This window comes from Musa acuminata, chromosome BXJ3-9, assembly GCF_036884655.1.
Source record: "Musa acuminata AAA Group cultivar baxijiao chromosome BXJ3-9, Cavendish_Baxijiao_AAA, whole genome shotgun sequence".
In the NCBI taxonomy this organism is placed as follows: domain Eukaryota; kingdom Viridiplantae; phylum Streptophyta; class Magnoliopsida; order Zingiberales; family Musaceae; genus Musa; species Musa acuminata.
This window is the reverse complement of record NC_088357.1, coordinates 15,266,392-15,286,386: the sequence shown is the minus strand read 5'-3', so window position 1 is coordinate 15,286,386 and position 19,995 is coordinate 15,266,392. Positions and strand designations below refer to the sequence as shown.

At 35.5% G+C, this 19,995-nt stretch overlaps 1 protein-coding gene across 1 annotated transcript; it reads left to right on the top strand.

The window, feature by feature from the left end:
- Positions 1-1,278: 1,278 nt before the first annotated feature.
- Positions 1,279-3,001, top strand: LOC135649535 (AT-hook motif nuclear-localized protein 27-like). The gene is made up of 2 exons (XM_065168006.1): positions 1,279-1,367; positions 1,584-3,001. The coding sequence occupies exon 2, from the start codon at positions 1,672-1,674 to the stop codon at positions 2,533-2,535; it is 864 nt and encodes a 287-aa protein (XP_065024078.1). The 5' UTR covers positions 1,279-1,367; positions 1,584-1,671; the 3' UTR covers positions 2,536-3,001.
- The last annotated feature ends 16,994 nt before the right edge of the window (positions 3,002-19,995 follow it).

The following is a 19,995-nucleotide window of genomic DNA, read 5'->3' as shown; positions in this document are numbered from 1 at the left end:
TCAGATTTTTATTTTTAATTAAATATAATTTAAAATAAAAAATATAATTTAAAAATTATATATATATTTTAAATCGTGAACCATCAGTTCAAATCGAAATTAGAACCATCGATTTCGATTCTTAAAGACCAAGAAACGATGATCGAATCGTACAGATTCAATTTTGATTTAATTTAAAATTAATAAGTTATCAAACAAATTTAAATCCAATTTCAATTCGATTGGAATCAAACTGGAGTGACGAGGGCTACTTGTAGATGCTTTCTTCACAGGGTATTATTTCGCAGCGCCATCACTTACCGACGACGTCATCCAAAGCGACAAAATAGAGGTAGAGAGAGATCTACAATGACACCCATTATTATGCCTGGTACATTTGATGAGTTTCTAAATCTCTACTGATATGATTATGTACAGCTTCTTTTGCTTCACAAGTAAACTTTTCGCCACAGGCATTCCTTGGAGGATAAGGTTGCCCATATGATTGTCGTAAAAGGTCAAGAGCAACCCAAGGCAACTGACGCAGAGTTACAAGGAGCATATATACATCATGTTGCACCATCGGATTGCATCTTCTATCTATATCCCTAACATGTTCGATAGGTGTTGTGTGTATTTATGGATAGCTAATGCAATAACGTCACTGCACTTAATAAAGTAGTTGCTCCAAAGTCCATAAAATATGCAGTTAACGCCAAAGGCTCCACTAGTGGAATCAGAGCTATCTGCATGCTTCCAGTGCTACAACTACAGTGAAATGGTCGCAGGCTCTCTCTCTCTCTCTCTCTCTCTCTCTCTCTCTCTCTACCTACCTAAATGGACAATGCAACTGGTTCTAATATATTAGTTTTAATGCTTCCAGTGCTACAACTACAGTGAAATGGTCGCAGGCTCTCTCTCTCTCTCTCTCTCTCTCTCTACCTACCTAAATGGACAATGCAACTGGTTCTAATATATTAGTTTTAATGTATGCATACTGTTTCTCATCTCAGACTCCTCTCATTCAGATCTCACCTCTCTCTGAGTCAATGGATGAGATAATAAAAAGGGATCCGATCACTTGCTCTACTGCGAAGATTTCCAAAAGAAATGATTAAAAACTCAAGCAGTCGCTTTGCCTCTCGGTCTTTCCACCGCAACACCTCCTTAAATAAATAAATAAACAAACAAACAAACAAACAAATATATATATATATATATATATATATATATATATATATATATATATATATATATATATAGTATGGTGCTGAAGTAGGAAGAGTTATATAGCTAGAAATGGTTTCTATTCTATTGTTATTCTTGGAAAGAGATCACCAGGGCTTCCTCCGTAAGTATCGGGTTGTGGTGTAGGACTCATTTCTCAGGTCAGTATCTATTCTGTTAAGAACGAAAGATGAAGCTGCTTCTTTGGCTTCTCAACCTTGTTCTAGTTTTGAGTTCCTTCTTATGTTATTAGTGTTAAGTAGATCACGAACGACTAATACGCTGTTTGAAGCTATTCCTTCAATCCAACAGAGTTTACATATATAGAGGAAACAAAGAAAAAGATCTATTTTGGTTCTTTGGATAATTCTACCCAGGAGGAAGCTTTGATTAGAAGATAAACGGAAGCGGAGAGAAAAAGGAAAGCTGGCTAACAAGTGGTGGGAGAGAGTAGATGCGTCGGCAATGGCCGGAGCGGAATCCAGCGGCGCCGGCGGAGGCTCTTCTCGCTACCTCCAACATCTCCTCGGACCACCGCTGCGGCCTGCTGCGCTCTCAACCCACATCTCGTCCGAAGACTCCAAGCCTTCCCCAGAAGAAAGCCAGAATCTTCCTGCCGAACACGGCGACGGCGAGAGTGATCAACCCTCCACCTCGACCGCCGCGGGAGGCCCCGTCCGCCGACCCCGCGGCCGGCCTCCTGGCTCCAAGAACAAGCCAAAGCCGCCTATTATAGTCACGTGCGACAGCCCCAACTCCCTCCACTCCCACGTGCTCGAGGTGGCCGGAGGTGCCGACGTCGTCGAGTGCGTTACCGAGTATGCCCGGCGGCGTGGCCGTGGTGTCTCTGTTCTCAGCGGTTCCGGGGATGTGGTCGACGTCGGCCTCCGCCAGCCTGGGGCTTTGCCGCCAGGGAGCGTGGTGACGACTCTCAGGGGGAGGTTCGAGATCCTTTCACTAACTGGGACCATCCTCCCGCCGCCGACTCCGCCTGGTGCCAGCGGCCTGACCGTATTTCTGGCTGGAGGGCAAGGACAGGTGATGGGGGGAAGTGTCGTTGGCCCTCTGGTGGCGGCGGGGCCGGTGGTGCTAAATGCTGCATCCTTCGCCAACGCCATGTACGAGCGGCTGCCGTTGGAAGGCGAGGAGGAAGCGGCAGCTGAGGGGCAGCAACCTGGTACTCTGCGGTCGTCAGGCGTTACTGGAGGCGGCGATGGGGTTGGTGCCAGCGGCGTTCCATTCTACAATATCGGTGGAAACATGGGGGGTTATCAGCCTACGGGTGACGCATTTGGTTGGGGCGGTGGAGGTGCTCGTCCACCGTTTTGATCTCAGTAACAATCTACTACTCACGGTGCGGTCAAAGAAGAAGAAGAAGATTCCATGGGTTTCGTTGTCCTTTTCGATCATTTTGGGGTATGCCTGCAGTAATTTAAAGCTGCAATTTCACCACCTCTTTGTTTCTGTTGGTGTTCATGGCATCGGAAGCATGTTGATGAGGCTATCACTAGGAGTCAGTGAACTTGGATTGATCGGAAAGGGAGTGTTGTTTTAATGAGGGGCTTAGATAGATGGATTGGGATGGTTGATGAATGTGACGAAGTGAAGAGAGGCCGGTAGCTTGTATGGAAACGCTCCCGAGGCGAGTGGCTTCGATTTCCACGTGAAGCACTGAACTCGATAGTCAAATCTAATTGTTTCTTTTGGCGTGTCTTCCTTTTGATGTGATGCGTTGTGTAGCTCGGTCGTAGAAATTGTTCCTGAGTCGTGTATGTTTTGCAGGGTGTCTCTCTTGCACCACCATGCTCTCTCTCTCTCTCTCTCTCTCTCTCTCTCTCTCTCTCTATATTCTTCCCGTGTAATATCGGTTCTTATGATCCATGGTACAAAATCTCCGCCACTGCAACAACTAAGTGCAATTTCTGAAATTTTTTTCACTATATATATATATATTTATATATTTCTCAAGAGACATCCTCATCCCCTCATAATTCCTAAAACACTCCCATCATCACACAAGATCTCTCAACTCTTTTGGTGGATCGGTTCAATTTATCGATTTTGGACCAGCTAATAGATTGAACCGATCTAGTTTCTAAATTATAATATTTTTAAATAGCTTTATAGTGTTTTAAAAATAATGTAAATCTATTCATAGACACTATGACTGATATGAAAATCTTTTTATTTGATTGTTTTTAATTCCTAAACCAATATGGATACATATTTCAAATTTTATTTTTGTATATGAGTTGGTCTTTATTAGGTTTTACATCCATTTGTCTCAATTCTAGTATTTTCAAACATGCCTATATTATTTTGATAGAGGTGTCAAACCTATTTAAATAATAATAATAATATAATTGATATAAAAAAGTCTTTCTATTTGATTGTCCTTATTTCTAAACCAACACAGATAATTATTTTTATATACAAACTGAATTCTTTTAAGTTTTAAGTCGATTTTTAAAATTATTATAATTTTAGATAAACTTATAGTATCTTGATGTAGGTGTCAAAAATATTATAATTAATAGGATACTTTTTATACGAGGGAGATTGATCCGTTTCACCGTATGAATCGAGTCATAAAGTGTTAGGGTAGAAAAATTATGCTATGACACGTCAAGGGTATTTCGAAAACTATTTTTTGAAAAACAGATAGAAATACCCATTGAAAAAGATAAGAAATGGAATTATCTCCTCAAATAAAAAACTAAAAAAGAATTGGCTGCTTGTTATACCAGCACAAAAATATTTGTTTGTCTGTGAAATGAAATCAAACCGCTGCTGAAACCTACAAGTTTTGGTAAGCTGCTGTGGAGAAGGGAAAGAAGCTCCAGTCCTGCTAAAGCTGAGGGGGATCAAACCAAAGGAGAGGTGCAGACATGAGCATGCAAGGAAGGCAAACTGAGCATAAGATATTGACAGCATGCTGAAAGATTCTCATGTCTGCTCGCATCTTCTTTTCAAGTACAATTCTAGAAAGAAGGTTTCTTTCTACCTCTGTCATAGAGTGAAGCATCACTTTCCCACCAACTCTGTAACTCTCCTCTCACCGCTATGCTTGTTTGCCTGGTAACGCCTAAGACGAATCATATCTCAAAAGACGTCAACAACAAGAAACCTCAACTGGTACACAGAATGCTTGCTCGGTATACAGCTTTAAATTATATTACGAAATATTGGTGACCAATGTAACGAGTAGAAAATTATATAAAAAAATACATAGCACGATGCAAAGAATACAACACGTTTACGTTTGACATTTCATAAATGCATTGTTCGTTGGCCACGGCAATTATTGATTTCGATGGTACGTGTCCAACAAAAATAATAGTAATAATGTTATACTCGATCTTAATGACTGAGTCAAGACATTAGTATATCACAAATAATGTCACACAATCATGATGGCTTGATCAGATATCAAATGGGTTGCTACTTTTTCATCCGCAACATTGTGTTGGTATTGCTTCGCTTTCTCACGATCATTGAGATCGCGTTGACATGATCAATTTTAATGCTCATTGGCGGGATTGTACCGTAGTCCAGAACATATAAATCATATATCATAATATTTTATTTTACAATCATGAAAGATTTATTAAACAATCCTTGAAAAAGGTTAACAATTATAGATTCTTACTAATATCAACATCTTCTTACAGTCCCTCCGTCGCATATTCGACGGTCTCCGGAGGGTAACTGTTCCTTCGACCAAAACATCGCCTTTTGTCAACTATAAAGAGTAGAGTTTTCGATCTATAATTACATAATGTGTAACCAAAAATTGTCAACTTAGCACCCTATTTCATTGTAAACCATCTAGTCATAGTCATATGTAAGGAATTCTGCACTTCCAAGTATAATAACAGCGTAATATACAATACACTTTCTATTCGTCCTGTCGATGGGTGGGCTTAGATTTGACAATAAAGTTATTGAGTTCAAATCTAATCAATTATTAAAAAAATAAAAAATAGAGACTTGCACAGCGAGAGGTGTGCAAACCGATGAGAAAAAAAAAATTAAGATGATCGAGCGACTAAATTTTATTGATTTTGGCCTAAATTTTATATAAAGAATCTTTATAATAAGTTTTATAATTCTAACGTGTCAATCAATGATTTATCCTCTCTAAAATATTTTTCTAATATATTCGTTTAGTGAGAGTTAAATATTTTCTTTTGATGAAATTCATCTTTCGTGATGATAATATATTATTATTGAGCCAAGATCTTTGTTCTTGATATTATTATGATCCTATAGTTATTCCGGAGAAGACTTCTTGTAAACCTATTATCATTATTGGTGATAGTAAAGGTTTGAAGTAGACTACGGTCCCATGATTTTTTTGTATTAAGTTTTTCACGTAAAAATTCGGTGTCTCACTCTATGATTGATTTATTGTTCTTCTATTTGTAATGCTCTAGTTAATATTTGTTTTTGATGAACAAGTTAATATTTTGATGAGTAATCCATTATAATATATAAAGAGGAAAAATAATTATTCCGCTACATCGCAACAAAGTGGTATTAGAGCATCAGTTTGTTTGGTGCTAGTTTTTCTTGTATGATTAAAATAAAAAAATTAGATAGTATGATTAAATTGAACTTAGTAAATCATTCCATTTGGACACATATGATTAAAGATTTGCTCTGTTACAAAGATTTGTATAAGTCCATCAAAGTTAAAGAAAAAACTTCTAATATTGAATATGAGGAATGAGAGGTTCAACATAGAAAAACTATTATCTATATTAAAAGATGGATGAATGTAAATTTGTTGAGCATATTTTTTATGAAACTAGAGCTGATGTTGTTTGGCAAATATTAGAAAACCTCTTTGTGAAAAAGATAATAGGAAATAGAATTTCTCTTCTTAAAATGCTTATCAATTTAAAATATAAAGATGATGGTAAGATTATTGAGCATATAAGTCTATTTTAGAGTCTTATAAATAAGCCGGTTACTACGAAAATAAATATAGATGATGAAATGCAAGGATTGTTACTTTTTTTTTTTTTTTTTACCAAAAAGTTAGAAAAAAAATATGTGGTGATAATTTTTAACTCCATGTTATATGTTATAGAGGACTCTAACTATAGACATGATTACAGACTAGAAGAGAATCTTATTCCAGTGCACTTGTTATTGAACAACATAGAAGAAGTCATAGTAGAAATTTATATGGTTATAAAGGAAGATTCAAGTCTAGAAGAGATATCAAGTATTTCCACTACAACATGCCAGGTCACATGAAGAAAGAGTATAGGTTTTGGAAGCGAGAACAGAATGAAAGAAGAAAAATAAGAAAAAGACTAATATAGTTATTACTGAAGATGATATTGTTATTGTTTGTGATGACGGACGTATCAGTCTTATAGCTCAGGATAGTAATTTGGTAATTGACTCTTGTGCTTTATTCCATGTTACTTTTTATGGTGATTTCTTCAGATCTTATACTGTTGGTGATTTTGGCAATGTCAAAATGGGAAACAATAGTACATCTAAGATTGTGAGTATTGGAGATATTTTCTTGGAGACTAGTACTATGAGCAAATTTATACTAAAAGATATTAGACATATTCCAAATATTTGTCTTAACTTAATATCTATAAGCAGACTTGATGATGAGAGATTTACATACTATTTTGGTGAAAGCAAATGGAAGTTCACCAAAGATTCTCTAGTTGTGGCGAGAGGAAAGAAGCTAAACTCTTTTTATATCATGGAAGCTAAGCTACATAAAAGAGAGATTAATGTAATTCAAAAGGATTAGAGGCTTGCCATATCAATGAGAAGGGATTCAAACTCTTGCTATAAAATAGTTTTTATTGGAGTTACAAGATATATCTCTTAAATCTTGTGATCATTGCTTAGTTGGAAAAACATATATAGTTACCTTTCATACTTATCCATAATCTAGAAGATAAAATGTTATTGATTTGGTTTACATTGATATTTGTACTATGCAAACTAGAACTCTTGGATACACTTTTTATTTTGTTACTTTTATTAATGATCATTCTAGAAAAGTTTGAGCTTTTGCTTTGAAATCTAAATGCTAGCCATAGGTGCCCTACAAGCCAATCACGTGAGTGATAACACGTGTGACACGTTACATATTTTTCAACTAATTATTATTATTATTGATATTTTTTCACTTTATGTTACATGTTGCATATATTGTGATGTCCATGGATTTGTATAATGAAAATTAGATCATGATGAGATTACAAGAATGAGACTAAATCATCTTTAAACATAGACCCTAAATAATCTCAATCACTCAAGAGGGACATCGAGATGACCGAATAGACTTGTATGCTATATACCCATCCATATGTTGGAAGTGACTAGTCTCATAGTCGCTCGTGTGGGGACACTAGGGATACCGCGTATGTACTCATTGGAGAATGAGTTCACTAATTGATCCGCTCACAAAATGGTGGATGGTTGATGATACCTTTTTGTTAGACAATGATTCCATCATCCTAGTGGTGTATATGGTAATTAGACTTGAGACACCAAGGATGTCCTGTATGAGTATTCCATTCTTTGATATTAGACTTATGGACTTGGAAGTTCTAGATCTAGCATAACCAGTCATCGGGAGTAGCAAGCAATCTTACGAGGGCTATTGAGTGTCGATAGAGGATCATCTACTCTTAGTATCATGAGAGAAATATCCCATATGTTCTTGCTTTAGTAAATCCTTGGCTAGGGTCATTTGGATTGAGAGAGAAAAAAATTCTCCGGGAGAATCCGATTAGAGCGAGACTCGAATAAATTCTATATGTGCTTGATAATATGATACCTAGTATACAATATCTTGGATATTAGATGGATAAGAGACTATAGATACATGATAACTGAGGATAGACATATCTAATAAATTTGATTCCTCTGTATATTCTTGGGACTAAGGCGTAGTGGCATAGCATCTCCGTAGTCATTGAGTCAAGTGAATTATTATGGAGATAATAATTCACTGAGTTAGAAGGAGTTTTGATAGATATAACTTATTACCAGCCTGATATTGGGCCTAGAGAGTCACACATATATGGTAGGTGTTGCAACGAGTAGAGGCTTAGATATAAAATATCTATTGGAGCTCCTATCTTATTGAATATCTAGTAATCCCCTGAATTATTAGATCTTTTGGGTGAGACCCAATAAGAGTAAATAGAGATTGTTGGATAGAGATATACAAATCTAGGAGGTTTGGATAATTGGATGGAGATTCAGTACCCAATAGGGCAGGGGCCAAAAGGTGGCATAGGCTAGTCTTCTCTTGGTCACCCCTCCTATTCTCCTCTCTCTCCTCTCCCCCTCAGTTGATAGCCCCAGTTTGGGGTGTGTAGATAGTAAGTAGGGCCGACCCCTTCTTGATCATGCTGTAGCCTTGTAGTGCACGTGGAGAGGAAGATCGTGTTGCGATTTGAGGAGCGTGATCACCCTGTCTACTATATGGATCACTACTAGAGAGGACGATAATTGACCTCATCCATCTTCTCCTATAGATTTTGATAGGATCAAGAGCGACACTAAGAGGGGGAGGGGGGAGAGGGGGGGGAGATGAATTAGTGCAGTAAAAAATCATCGATTTTGTAAGATATTCGTGCGTTGAAAACCAATTTTAGAAAGTGCTTGACTTTAGAGTAAATGAACTAGCAATTAATTTAGAAAGTAATTACAGTAATAAAAAGCAGAATGGAAATGAGCATACCGGAATTTATAGTAGTTTAGTCATTGTGACTTACATCCACTTCCGATTCCTCCTCCGTCGAGGTCATTGGCATCCACTAATTATCTTCCTTCAATTAGCGAAGACAAACCACCCTTTTATAGCTCTCCTCTCCTTTTCACGAGTTTAGGAAACAACCCTTACAAGCCTCGCACCTCTCTTGAATGATCATAACACTAGAAAGAGAGGAGGAAGACTTTTTATACTTTTATAATATTTTTACACCCCAAAACTTTAATATTTTATTCACACTTTCATGCCTTTCCATGCAGAAAAGGGTGGGGTATTTATAGGTCGCAATGGCTTCAGAATTGGAGTAAAAAAGTATCATATCCCTGGATTTCGGGGTACTGGCGGTACCACCACCATTATTGGGCAGTACCACTGCCTATCACTCTGACACTAGGTGGTATCACTGCTTGATAGGATGGTACCATCGCTTGATAGCATTAACTATCGATAGTACCATTGCCCATACCACCTAGGAGATTGAGTCACAAGTAGTGCCACCGTTGGCCGTGACTTTAGGTGCTGAATGAGCTATTCAACTAGCCTAATTCAGCCTTGTTAAGGGCCTAGTTAGCTCCTAACTGAGATAATGAGATTACTTCCCGATCCTAACTCAACTTATGGTCTAACTATGATAATTAAGACATTTAAACAAGCAATCTCTGTCCGGTATATTAATGGTTCTCTCGGCAAACTTCTGGCGAACTTCTCAGTGAACTTTCGACGAACTTCCAATGAACTCCCAACGAACTCTTAGCGAACTCCCGACGAACTCTCGACGAACTCCAAATGAACTCTCGGCAAACTTTCGATACATCATCTGAATCTTCGACGTATTGTCCGATCTTTGACTCTAACTCAACATCTGCTTTATGCCTTACTGCTATCGTAGTTAATCCTGTACACTTATCTCAACATATAGATTAGATTAAATAATTTACTAATTGATTTTGTTAGGATTGGAGCGACACTAAGAGGGGGGGGGTGAATTAGTGCAGTGGATTAAAACGTTGGTTTCGACAAATCTTTGTTGCGATAAAGATTGAACTTGAAAAGCTTAACTTGAACGCGTGTTCGTAAAGGTGTGTAGCAAAGGTAATGAGGAAATAAAGCATATAAGAAGGTTTGCAGTAATATAAATAGCAATAAGAAAATGCAAACCAGAGATCACGCCAATTTTAAAGTGGTTCAGTCAAATGACCTACATCCACTTGCGAGACCCTCTTCGATGAGGCTCCCACCTTCCACTAGCAAATCTCTAGAAGGGGAAGGACAAATACCCCTCTTACAACCTTTTACAAGCGGTTCACACTCTTACAAATTTTCAGCAAGAAAGAAGGAGGTGAACATTCTAACAAATTAAAAACAAGACTTGCTAAGACTTTTCTAAGACCTTTTTCTCAATCTATTGCTTCTCAAAAAGTTGTAATCTCAGCTGAGAATTGAGGGGTATTTATAGGCCTCAAGAGGATTCAAATTTGGTAAAGTAGACTACCTATTATTCCCCTATATGTTTTTTGATCGAAATTTTCACTATTTTCATCTATATCTAACTTAGTCGAAGTACTCATAGGGGCGTTTATTGCTTTTGAATTATCCATATTAAATCGTTTTAACAATTCTAATGTATATTTAGATTAGTTAAGAAATATACCATCACTAAGTTGTTTGATTTGTAATCCTAAAAAGAAAGTTAATTCACCCATTAAACTCATTTCAAATTCATGACTCATACATTTGACAAATTATTCACATAGTGATTCATCCGAAGAGCCAAAAATAATATCGTCAACATAAATGTACATAATAAGAAAATTATTTTCAAAATGTTTGATAAACAATGTAGTATCAACCTTGCCTTTGGTAAAATTATTTAAAATCAGAAAGAAACTAAGCCTTTCATACCAAGCTCTAGGATCTTGTTTCAAGCCATAGAGAGCCTTAATCAATTTGAATACATGATTAGGAAGGAGAGAATTTTCAAATCCGGGAGGTTGTTCGACATATACTTCTTCGGAAATAAAACCATTCAAGAAGGCACTTTTGACATCCATTTGAAACAGTTTAAAATTATTACTACTAGCATAGGCAAGGGGCATCCTAATGGCTTCTAATCTTGCCACAGGAGCGAAGGTTTCTTTGTAGTCGATACCTTCTTCTTGGTTGAAACCTTTGGCCACTAATCTAGCCTTGTTTCTAACCATGATATCATTTTCTTCTTGCTTGTTTCTAAAGACCCATTTAGTACTAATGACTAAATGGTCACTAGGTCTAGGAACAAACTTCCATACCTTATTCCTCTCAAATTGATTTAATTCCTCTTGCATTGCAATAACCCAAAAATCATCTTTTAAGGCATCGTCAATGCATTTAGGTTTGATTTGAGAAAGGAAGGCGGTGTTAGTACAAAAATTCTTGAAAGAGGAACGAGTTTGAACCCCTTTTGATGTATCTCTTATAATTAGCTCATTTGGATGAGCATCTATATACTTCCATTCCTTTGGTAAGGAAATTTCGGAAGAAGGTGCATCCAAGTTGCTATTTTGAGGAGGGGGTTCATTTAAATTCAAATTATCAAAACCAAGATCATCATCAAAATTATTTTTCTTTAAATCAGAAATTTCATTAAAAACTACATGAATAGACTCTTCTATTACTAAGGTTCTTTTGTTAAAAACCCAAAAAGCCTTAGAAACGGAAGAGTAACCAAGAAAGATGCCTTCATCGGATTTAGCATCAAAATTTCCTAAGGCATCCCTTTCATTCAAAATAAAGCATTTACAACCGAAAACTTTAAAATAGGAAACATTTGGTTTTTTGTTATTCCATAATTCATAGAGAGTTTTTGATAGGGACGGTCTTATTAGAACCCTATTCATGATGTAGCAAGCCGTATTCACGGCTTCGACCCAAAAATACTTGGGTAGACTATGTTCATTTAACATCGTTCTTACTATTTCTTGTAGGTTTCTATTTTTTCTTTCAACTACTCTATTTTGTTGAGGATTTCTCGGAGTGGAGAAGTTGTGATTGTATCCATTAACTTCACAAAAAGTTTGAAAGTCACGGTTTTGAAATTCACCACCGTGATCACTCCGAATTGATGAAATCATAAAGCCTTTTTCGTTTTGAGTGAGTTTACAAAATTTAGATTATAGATCAGCCCTTGGTGTATTATGGATCAATTCCCAAAATTTAATAATTCTTTCCTATACAGACAACTTTCAATCTATTTAATAAACTAAGCAAGATCTTCCCTTAATTCTGTATGCCCATTCAGGTGCTGGAGAATATTTGCTTCCTCCTAGACTTGTCGTGTCAATTAGTCTAAATAAGTCCAAATGAATCAATTGTAATGGTCTAGTGGTGCTAATTTGAATTTTTGGTTTGAAACTAGTTTTTATTTGTTTACCTAGCTGACATGCATCGCATACTTTGTCCTTAATAAACTTCATATTTGGAATTCCTCGTACTAATTCTCTAGATGAGATCTTAGATATTAGTTTCATGCTTGCATGGCCTAGTCTCCTATGCCAAAGCCAAGCATCATCATTTAAAGCGGAGAAGCACATTTCATTACTTAGTTCATCAAGGTTGATGGTGTAGACATTATTTTGTTTTAATGCAATCATAGTTATGTTATGGTTTGGTTTTTCAATAATACACACATTTGATTCAAATCTAACGATATAACCTTTATCGCATAATTGACTAACACTCAAGAGATTATGTTTCAATCCATCAACTAGTAAGACATCATCAATAGAAAATTTTAATTTGTTACCTATGGTTCCCTTGCCAATGATTTTGCCTTGGTTGTTGTCTCCGAAGGTAACGTACCCTTCATTTTTGCTAGTGAGCATAGAGAAATGAGATGAATCTCCAGTTATATGTCTTGAGCATCTACTATCGAGATACCATCTCTTACTCTTAGCTTGTGATGGTGTATGTTTCTACAAGAAGGGATTATTTTTAGGTACCCATTTTCTTTTGGGTGTCTTAAAAACTGATCTGACTTGTTCATTATATTGCATAGAATTGATCATAGTTCCTTTAGAAACTCAAATTAGTTTGTTTGGACTAATTTTCTTGAATGGACATTTATAAGTTTTATGTCCATATTTGCAACAAAAGTTGCAATTGCTTTGGTGCCGAACATGTAAGACAGGGCCTTTAATGAAGGTAGTTGGATTTTGGTGAGGACTTCTCACAAATCTGATTCCACTTCTTTTTGGAACATGACCCTTATTTGTAAGGATCATGTTCAAAGACTTGCTACCAACCTCGAATTTCTTCAAGGTGTCCTTAAGTAGTAAGTTCTCCTTTTGGAGAGTTTCTAGATCATGGCATTTTATACATGGAGCTAAACTATCTTGATATTCAGTCTTCAATTTATCAAAATTACAAGTGAGACTATCATGCTCATTTTTTAGCAATTTGTATTTTCTACTAATTGTCTTACATTCATCAAATAACTCATGGAAGGCATTTAATAATTCATGATATGGTAAATCTGCATCAATTAAATCTGTTACCTCTTTTCCGATGGCCATTAGGGCGTAATGAGCAACTTGCTCGGTGTTGGACTCCTCTTCTTCGGACGTGCTTGAATCATCCCACGTTGCCTTGAGCACCTTCTTCTTTGATGTTCTCTTTTTAGCTTGGGGACAATCGTTCTTGTAGTGTCCCGGTTTCTTGCACTCATAGCAAATAACTTGGTCCTTCTTGTGTTCAAATTTATTTTTTGTATTATTTTTAAATTTATTCTTTCTTAAAATTTTTTTAAATTTTTGAGTCAAAAGTGCAATGTCATTGTCACTGTCCTCATCACTTGATGTTCCTTTCAAGTGATCTTCTTGTGATGTGAGTGCCATATCCTTCCAATTCTTTGGAAGGGGGTTCTCGAGCTCGTCATAAGCTTGACATGTCATTTTGTAAGTCATTAGAGACCCAATAAGTTCTTCAAGAGGGAATGTTTTAAGGTCTTTGGCCTCTTGAATGGTCGTAACTTTTGGATCCCAACTTTTAGGGAGGGATCTTAAGATTTTAGTTACTAGTTTAAAGTTAGTAAAATCTTTACCAAGAGCTTTGAGTCCATTGATGACATCCGTGAAACGGGTGTACATGTCTCCGATGGACTCACTTGGTTTTATTCGGAAAAGTTTGTAAGAGTGCACAAGGATGTTGATTTTGGACTCTTTCACTCGGCTAGTGCCTTCATGAGTGACGTCAAGAGTTCTCCAAATATCAAAAGCCGAATCACAAATTGAAACACGATTAAATTCATTTTTGTCTAGTGCACAAAACAAGGCATTCATAGCCTTTGCGTTTAAAGCAAAAACCTTCTTCTCTGATTCATTCCATTCGCTCATCGGAAGAGAAGATTTTTTAAATCCATTTTTGACAATAGTCCAAAGCTCGAAATCCATGGAAATGAGGAAGATTCTCATACGAGTCTTCCAATAAGTATAATCCGACCCATTAAACATGGGTGGACGTGTGATAGAATGACCCTCATGTATGCCGGAGTAAGCATCTCTCTTGGGTATCAAACCAATTATGAGAGTGAGCCTCGCTCTGATACCAATTGTTAGGATCAGAGCGGCACTAAGAGGGGGGGGGGGTGAATTAGTGCAGCGGATTAAAACGTTGGTTTCGACAAATCTTTGTTGCGATAAAGATCGAACTTGAAAAGCTTAACTTGAACACGTGTTCGTAAAGGTGTGCAGCAAAGGTAATGAGGAAATAAAGCACGTAAGAAGGTTTGCAGTAATGTAAATAGCAATAAGAAAATGCAAACCAGAGATCACGCCAATTTTAAAGTGGTTCGATCAAATGACCTACATCCACTTGCGAGGCCCTCTTCGATGAGGCTCCCACCTTCCACTAGCAAATCTCTTGAAGGGGAAGGACAAATGCCCCTCTTACAACCTTTTATAAGCGGTTCACACTCTTACAAATTTTCAGCAAGAAAGAAGGAGGTGAACACTCTAATAAATTGACAATAAGACTTGCTAAGACTTTTCTAAGATCTTTTTCTCAATCTATTGCTTCTCAAAAAGTTGTAATCTCAGTTGAGAATTGGGGGGTATTTATAGGCCTCAAGAGGATTCAAATTTGAGCTCCAAAATTTGAATTCTCTTTGGTTCCCGATGATGGCGGTGCCACCGCCTATCAATGTCTGACACTGACAGTGTACTGGCGGTGCCATCGCCTAGCCAAGCGGTGCCACCGCCCAGTCTGGCGGTGCTACTGCCAGACCCCTCGGTTCACTGGTTGGGCTTTAAGTTTAGCCCAAACCAAGTTTAATTTTGGGCCCAGTTGGCCCTTAACTAGGATATAGGATTATCTTTTAATCCTAATCCTAATTACATGTGAACTACATAACTAAAAACATCCCAAGCAAGTTTTCAACCGCGAACGTCGAGTCTTGTTCCGGCGAGCTTTCCGATGAACTTCCGGCGGACTTCCGATATGCCCTCGGATTTCTTCCGATGGACTCCCAGCAGGCTCCCAATCTTGTGACGACTTCAACGAGTAGCCGAGCCTTCTCGATGATCTCCGCGAACCTCCGACGATCTCTTCGGCGAACTTCGGAAAATTCTGACAAGTTCCTGATTTCTTCTCGGTTGGTTCCGGCAGCATCTCCGACGATTCTTCGGACTCTTAAACGTCCATCGAACTTGACTCCGGTATTCTTGCTTTATGTTTTTTGGTTATCGTAGTTAATCCTGCACACTTAACTAAATAATATAGATTAGATCAATTAACCCATCAATTGATTTTATCAACAAAATATGAGATTCAACAGATTTCATCATCAAAATATGAGATTCAAAAATCTCCTCATTTTTTATGATGACAATCAATTGATGATGGAGTTAACCTTAACTCCCCCTATCTATATGCCATACTTGAGAAAGGACACTCTTGAATCCAAGACTTTTAAATTCAAGCATCAAACCGACAAGTTATATTCAGTTAAACTTATCAACATGCACATTATAATACTTATCATCATTTACTAATTCAAAATATGATATCACGTATTTATAAAAATAATGTCAAGACATGACCCATTTTCAAATCTAATATAAAGAGATGATTGACGATCATCATCTTTAAGTATGATGTGAATTTCAAATATGAAATTTAACAAGATGACAATTCTTGATAAAAGATAACAATTCATCATTCCAAGGCATGATATCAATTGTAAATAACAAGCTAAGCTCATGATGCCTTATCATAATGATAGACAATTATCAAGCACTCATGAAATATTTCAAGTATCTATAATGCATATGAAATACATTTTGATATGTTTCAAGCATTTGTGATATGTTTGACGATTCCAATTATATTTCAAGCATTCACAAAATATTCAAATATTTATGATAAGATACATTTTATGCATTTATCTAAAACATTCATAATGCCAATTTGTCATCAATGTGTCATGATACCATTTCTCTCCCTTTGTCATTAACAAAAAGGAAAACCATTCAATAATGCAAGTATGTTAAAAAAAAATAAAGCAAGTTCCACACCAATTTGTCCAAACCAAAAAAGAAGGTAAGCAAAAACTTTGCATGATACTTCTTTTGGATAAGCTAACATTTTTACGCAAGGGCTTTTTGGTTCTTCTTTAGATGTGCAAGTTTCTTTCATCCTATGTCATGAAAATAAGAAAGGATTTGAACCAAGTCAAATTCAAAATAATAAATAAGTTTTATTAAATTATGCTTTAATTTTGATAAAGAGAAGGGATTCATGAAAAGAATCAAGATATCCATACAAAATCAAATTCCCATCCTTGCAAGTGATCATCACATACAAAAAATTCATAAAAATTTTCTTTCATAAGAAGAGTAAGGAAGAATTCATGGGAAAGGAGCATCATGTGAAAAAGAAATCCATGAATAAGACTTCATAAATCAAAACCGTTACTTATTAAAAAAATTTACAAGAGTGAAATTTGTGAGAGATGCATTTGTTAATAAATTCCATGAGTGAAGAGATTAAGTGTATTAAAAATCATTAAGTTTATATGAAATAAATTTGATACCAAGTAGACTGATATACTAGGTGTCATGAAAGACTTATTTATGAAATAAAATAATTTCATGAAAGCTTAAAAAAATCGAGAAAGTTCGAAAAAGATATATAACAAATTCATGCATTCGGACAATTTAACATTCCTAATTCTCTTATAATAAAATCAAATTGTTCTTAATTTAAAGGTTTTATAAAGATATCGGTTAATTGATGTTTCATATCAATAAATTCTAAAGATATATCATGGTTATTAATATGATCTCTTATGAAATAATGTCTAATGCCAATATGTTTAGTTCTAGAGTGTTGAATAGGATTTTTGTTAAACATATTGCACTTGTGTTATCACATTTTATGGAAATATTCTTGAGATGAATCTTATAATCTTCTAATATATTTTTCATCCATACAACTTGTGCATAACATGCATTAGCCACTATGTATTCAGCTTTAGTCGTAGATTGTGCAACCGAGTTTTATTTCTTGAAAAACCAAGAGATAAGTGCATGACCTAAGAATTGACATGTTCTGGATGTGTTTTTTCTATCTATTCTACATCTAGCAAAATTCGCATCAACATAAGCAATTAATACAAAGTTTTTAAATTTTAGATACCATAATCCTAGATTAGTGGTTCCTTTAGATATCTAAAAATTCTTTTATCTGCTTTAAGATGAGATAGCTTAGGATTAGATTGAAACCTAGTACAAAATCCTATACTAAATATGTTGTCAAGTCTAGTTGTAGTGAGATATAGTAAACTACCTATCATACCCCTATAAGCTTTTTGATCAAAGCTTTCTCCACTTTCGTCAATGTCTAACTTAGTGGTAGTACTCATAGGAGTATTGATAGCCTTTGAACTAACCATATTAAACCGTTTTAGCAAATATAATATATATTTTGTTTGACTAAGAAAAATATCATCATTAGGTTATTTGATTTATAAACCTAAAAAGAAAGTTAGTTCACCCATTAAACTGATTTCAAACTCTTGGCTCATACTCTTGGCAAACGATTCACATAATGATTCATTTGTAGAACCAAAAATAATATCATCAACATAAATTTGAACAATAAGAAAATTATTTTTAAAATTTTTAATAAACAATGTAGTATCAACCTTACATTTAAAAAAATTATTTTGTATAAGAAAGGAGCTAAGTCTCTCATACCAAGCCCTTGGGACTTGTTTTAATCCATAGAGAGCTTTAGTCAATTTAAACACATGATTCAGAAAATTATCATTCTCAAATTCGGGAGGTTGTTCAACATAAACTTCTTCAAAAATAAAATCATTAAGAAAAACACTTTTAATATCCATTTGAAATAACTTAAAATTATTACAATTAGCATAGGTAAGGAGCATCCTTATGGTTTCTAATCTTACCACAAGAGCGAAGGTTTCTTCATAGTTGATACCTTCTTCTTGGTTGAAACCCTTGGTCACTAATCTAGCCTTGTTTCTAACCATGATACCAAATTCATTTTCCTTATTTCTAAAGACCCATTTAGTACCGATAACTAAATGGTCACTAGGTTTTGGAATAAGCTCCCACATCTTATTTCTTTCAAATTGGTTCAACTCTTCCTGCATAGTAATAATCTATGAATCATCTTTCAAGGCCTCGTTAATGCATTTAGGTTTAATTTGAGAAAGAAAAGTGGTGTTGACACAAAATTTTTTAAGGGAAGAACGAGTTTGAACCCATTTTGATGTGTCTCCTATGATTAGCTCCTTAGGATAAGCATCTACATACTTCTATTCCTTGAGTAAGGATGTTTCGGAAGAAGATGTATCTAAGTTGCTAGTTGGAGGAGAGGGTTCATTTAAATTCAAAGCATCAAAATTAAGATCATCATCAAACTCATTTTTCTTAAATTCGGAGACTTCATTAAAAACAACATGAATAGATTCTTCTATGACCAAGGTTCTTTTATTAAAAACATGAAAGACTTTTGAAATGGAAGAGTAACTAAGAAAAATGTCTTCATCGGATTTCGCATCAAATTTTCCTAAGGCATCTTTTTCATTCAAGATAAAATATTTATAACCGAAAACTTTAAAGTACGAAACATTGGGTTTTTTGTCATTCCACAATTCATAAGGAGTTTTGGAAAGTAATGTTCTTACTAGAATCCTATTTATGATATAACATGCCTTATTGATCGCTTCGACCCAAAAATATTTGGGTAGGCTATGTTTGTTCAACATGGTTTTTGCCATTTCTTGTAAATTTTTATTTTTTCTTTCTATTTCTCTATTTTGTTGAGGATTTCTCGAAGTAGAGAAATTATGGTTATATCCATTAGATTCACAAAAATTTTAGAAATCATGATTTTGAAATTTGCAACCGTGATCACTCCGAATTGATAAATCATAAAGCCTTTTTCATTTTGAACAAGTTTACAAAACTTAGAGAAATACCTAAAGTAATCACTTTTGTGTGCTAAGAAGTATGTCCAAGTGTATCTACTATAATCGTCCACAATTACAAAGACGTATTTACTATCTCCTAGGCGTGATGTATCAATTGGTCCAAACAAATCCATATGGATCAATTGCAATGGTCTAGAGGTGCTTATTTGATTATTTGGTTTGAAACTACATTTTATTTGTTTTCCTATTTGATATGCATTACGTACATTGTTTTTAACAAACTTAATTGTAGGAATACCTCTTATATGTTCTTTAGATGAGATTTGAGAGATTATTTTCATGCTAGCATGACCTAATCTCCTATGCCAAAGCCAAGCATCGTCATTCAAAACCAAAAAACACATTTCATTACAAAGATCATTAATGTCGATAGTGTATACATTATTTTGTTTTAGGGCAATCATAGATATATTTTTGTGTAGTTTTTTAATAATGCAAGCATTGAATTCAAATCTAATGATGTATCCTTTCTCACATAATTGACTAATGCTCAAAAGATTATGCTTTAAGCTATCAATCAATAAAACAT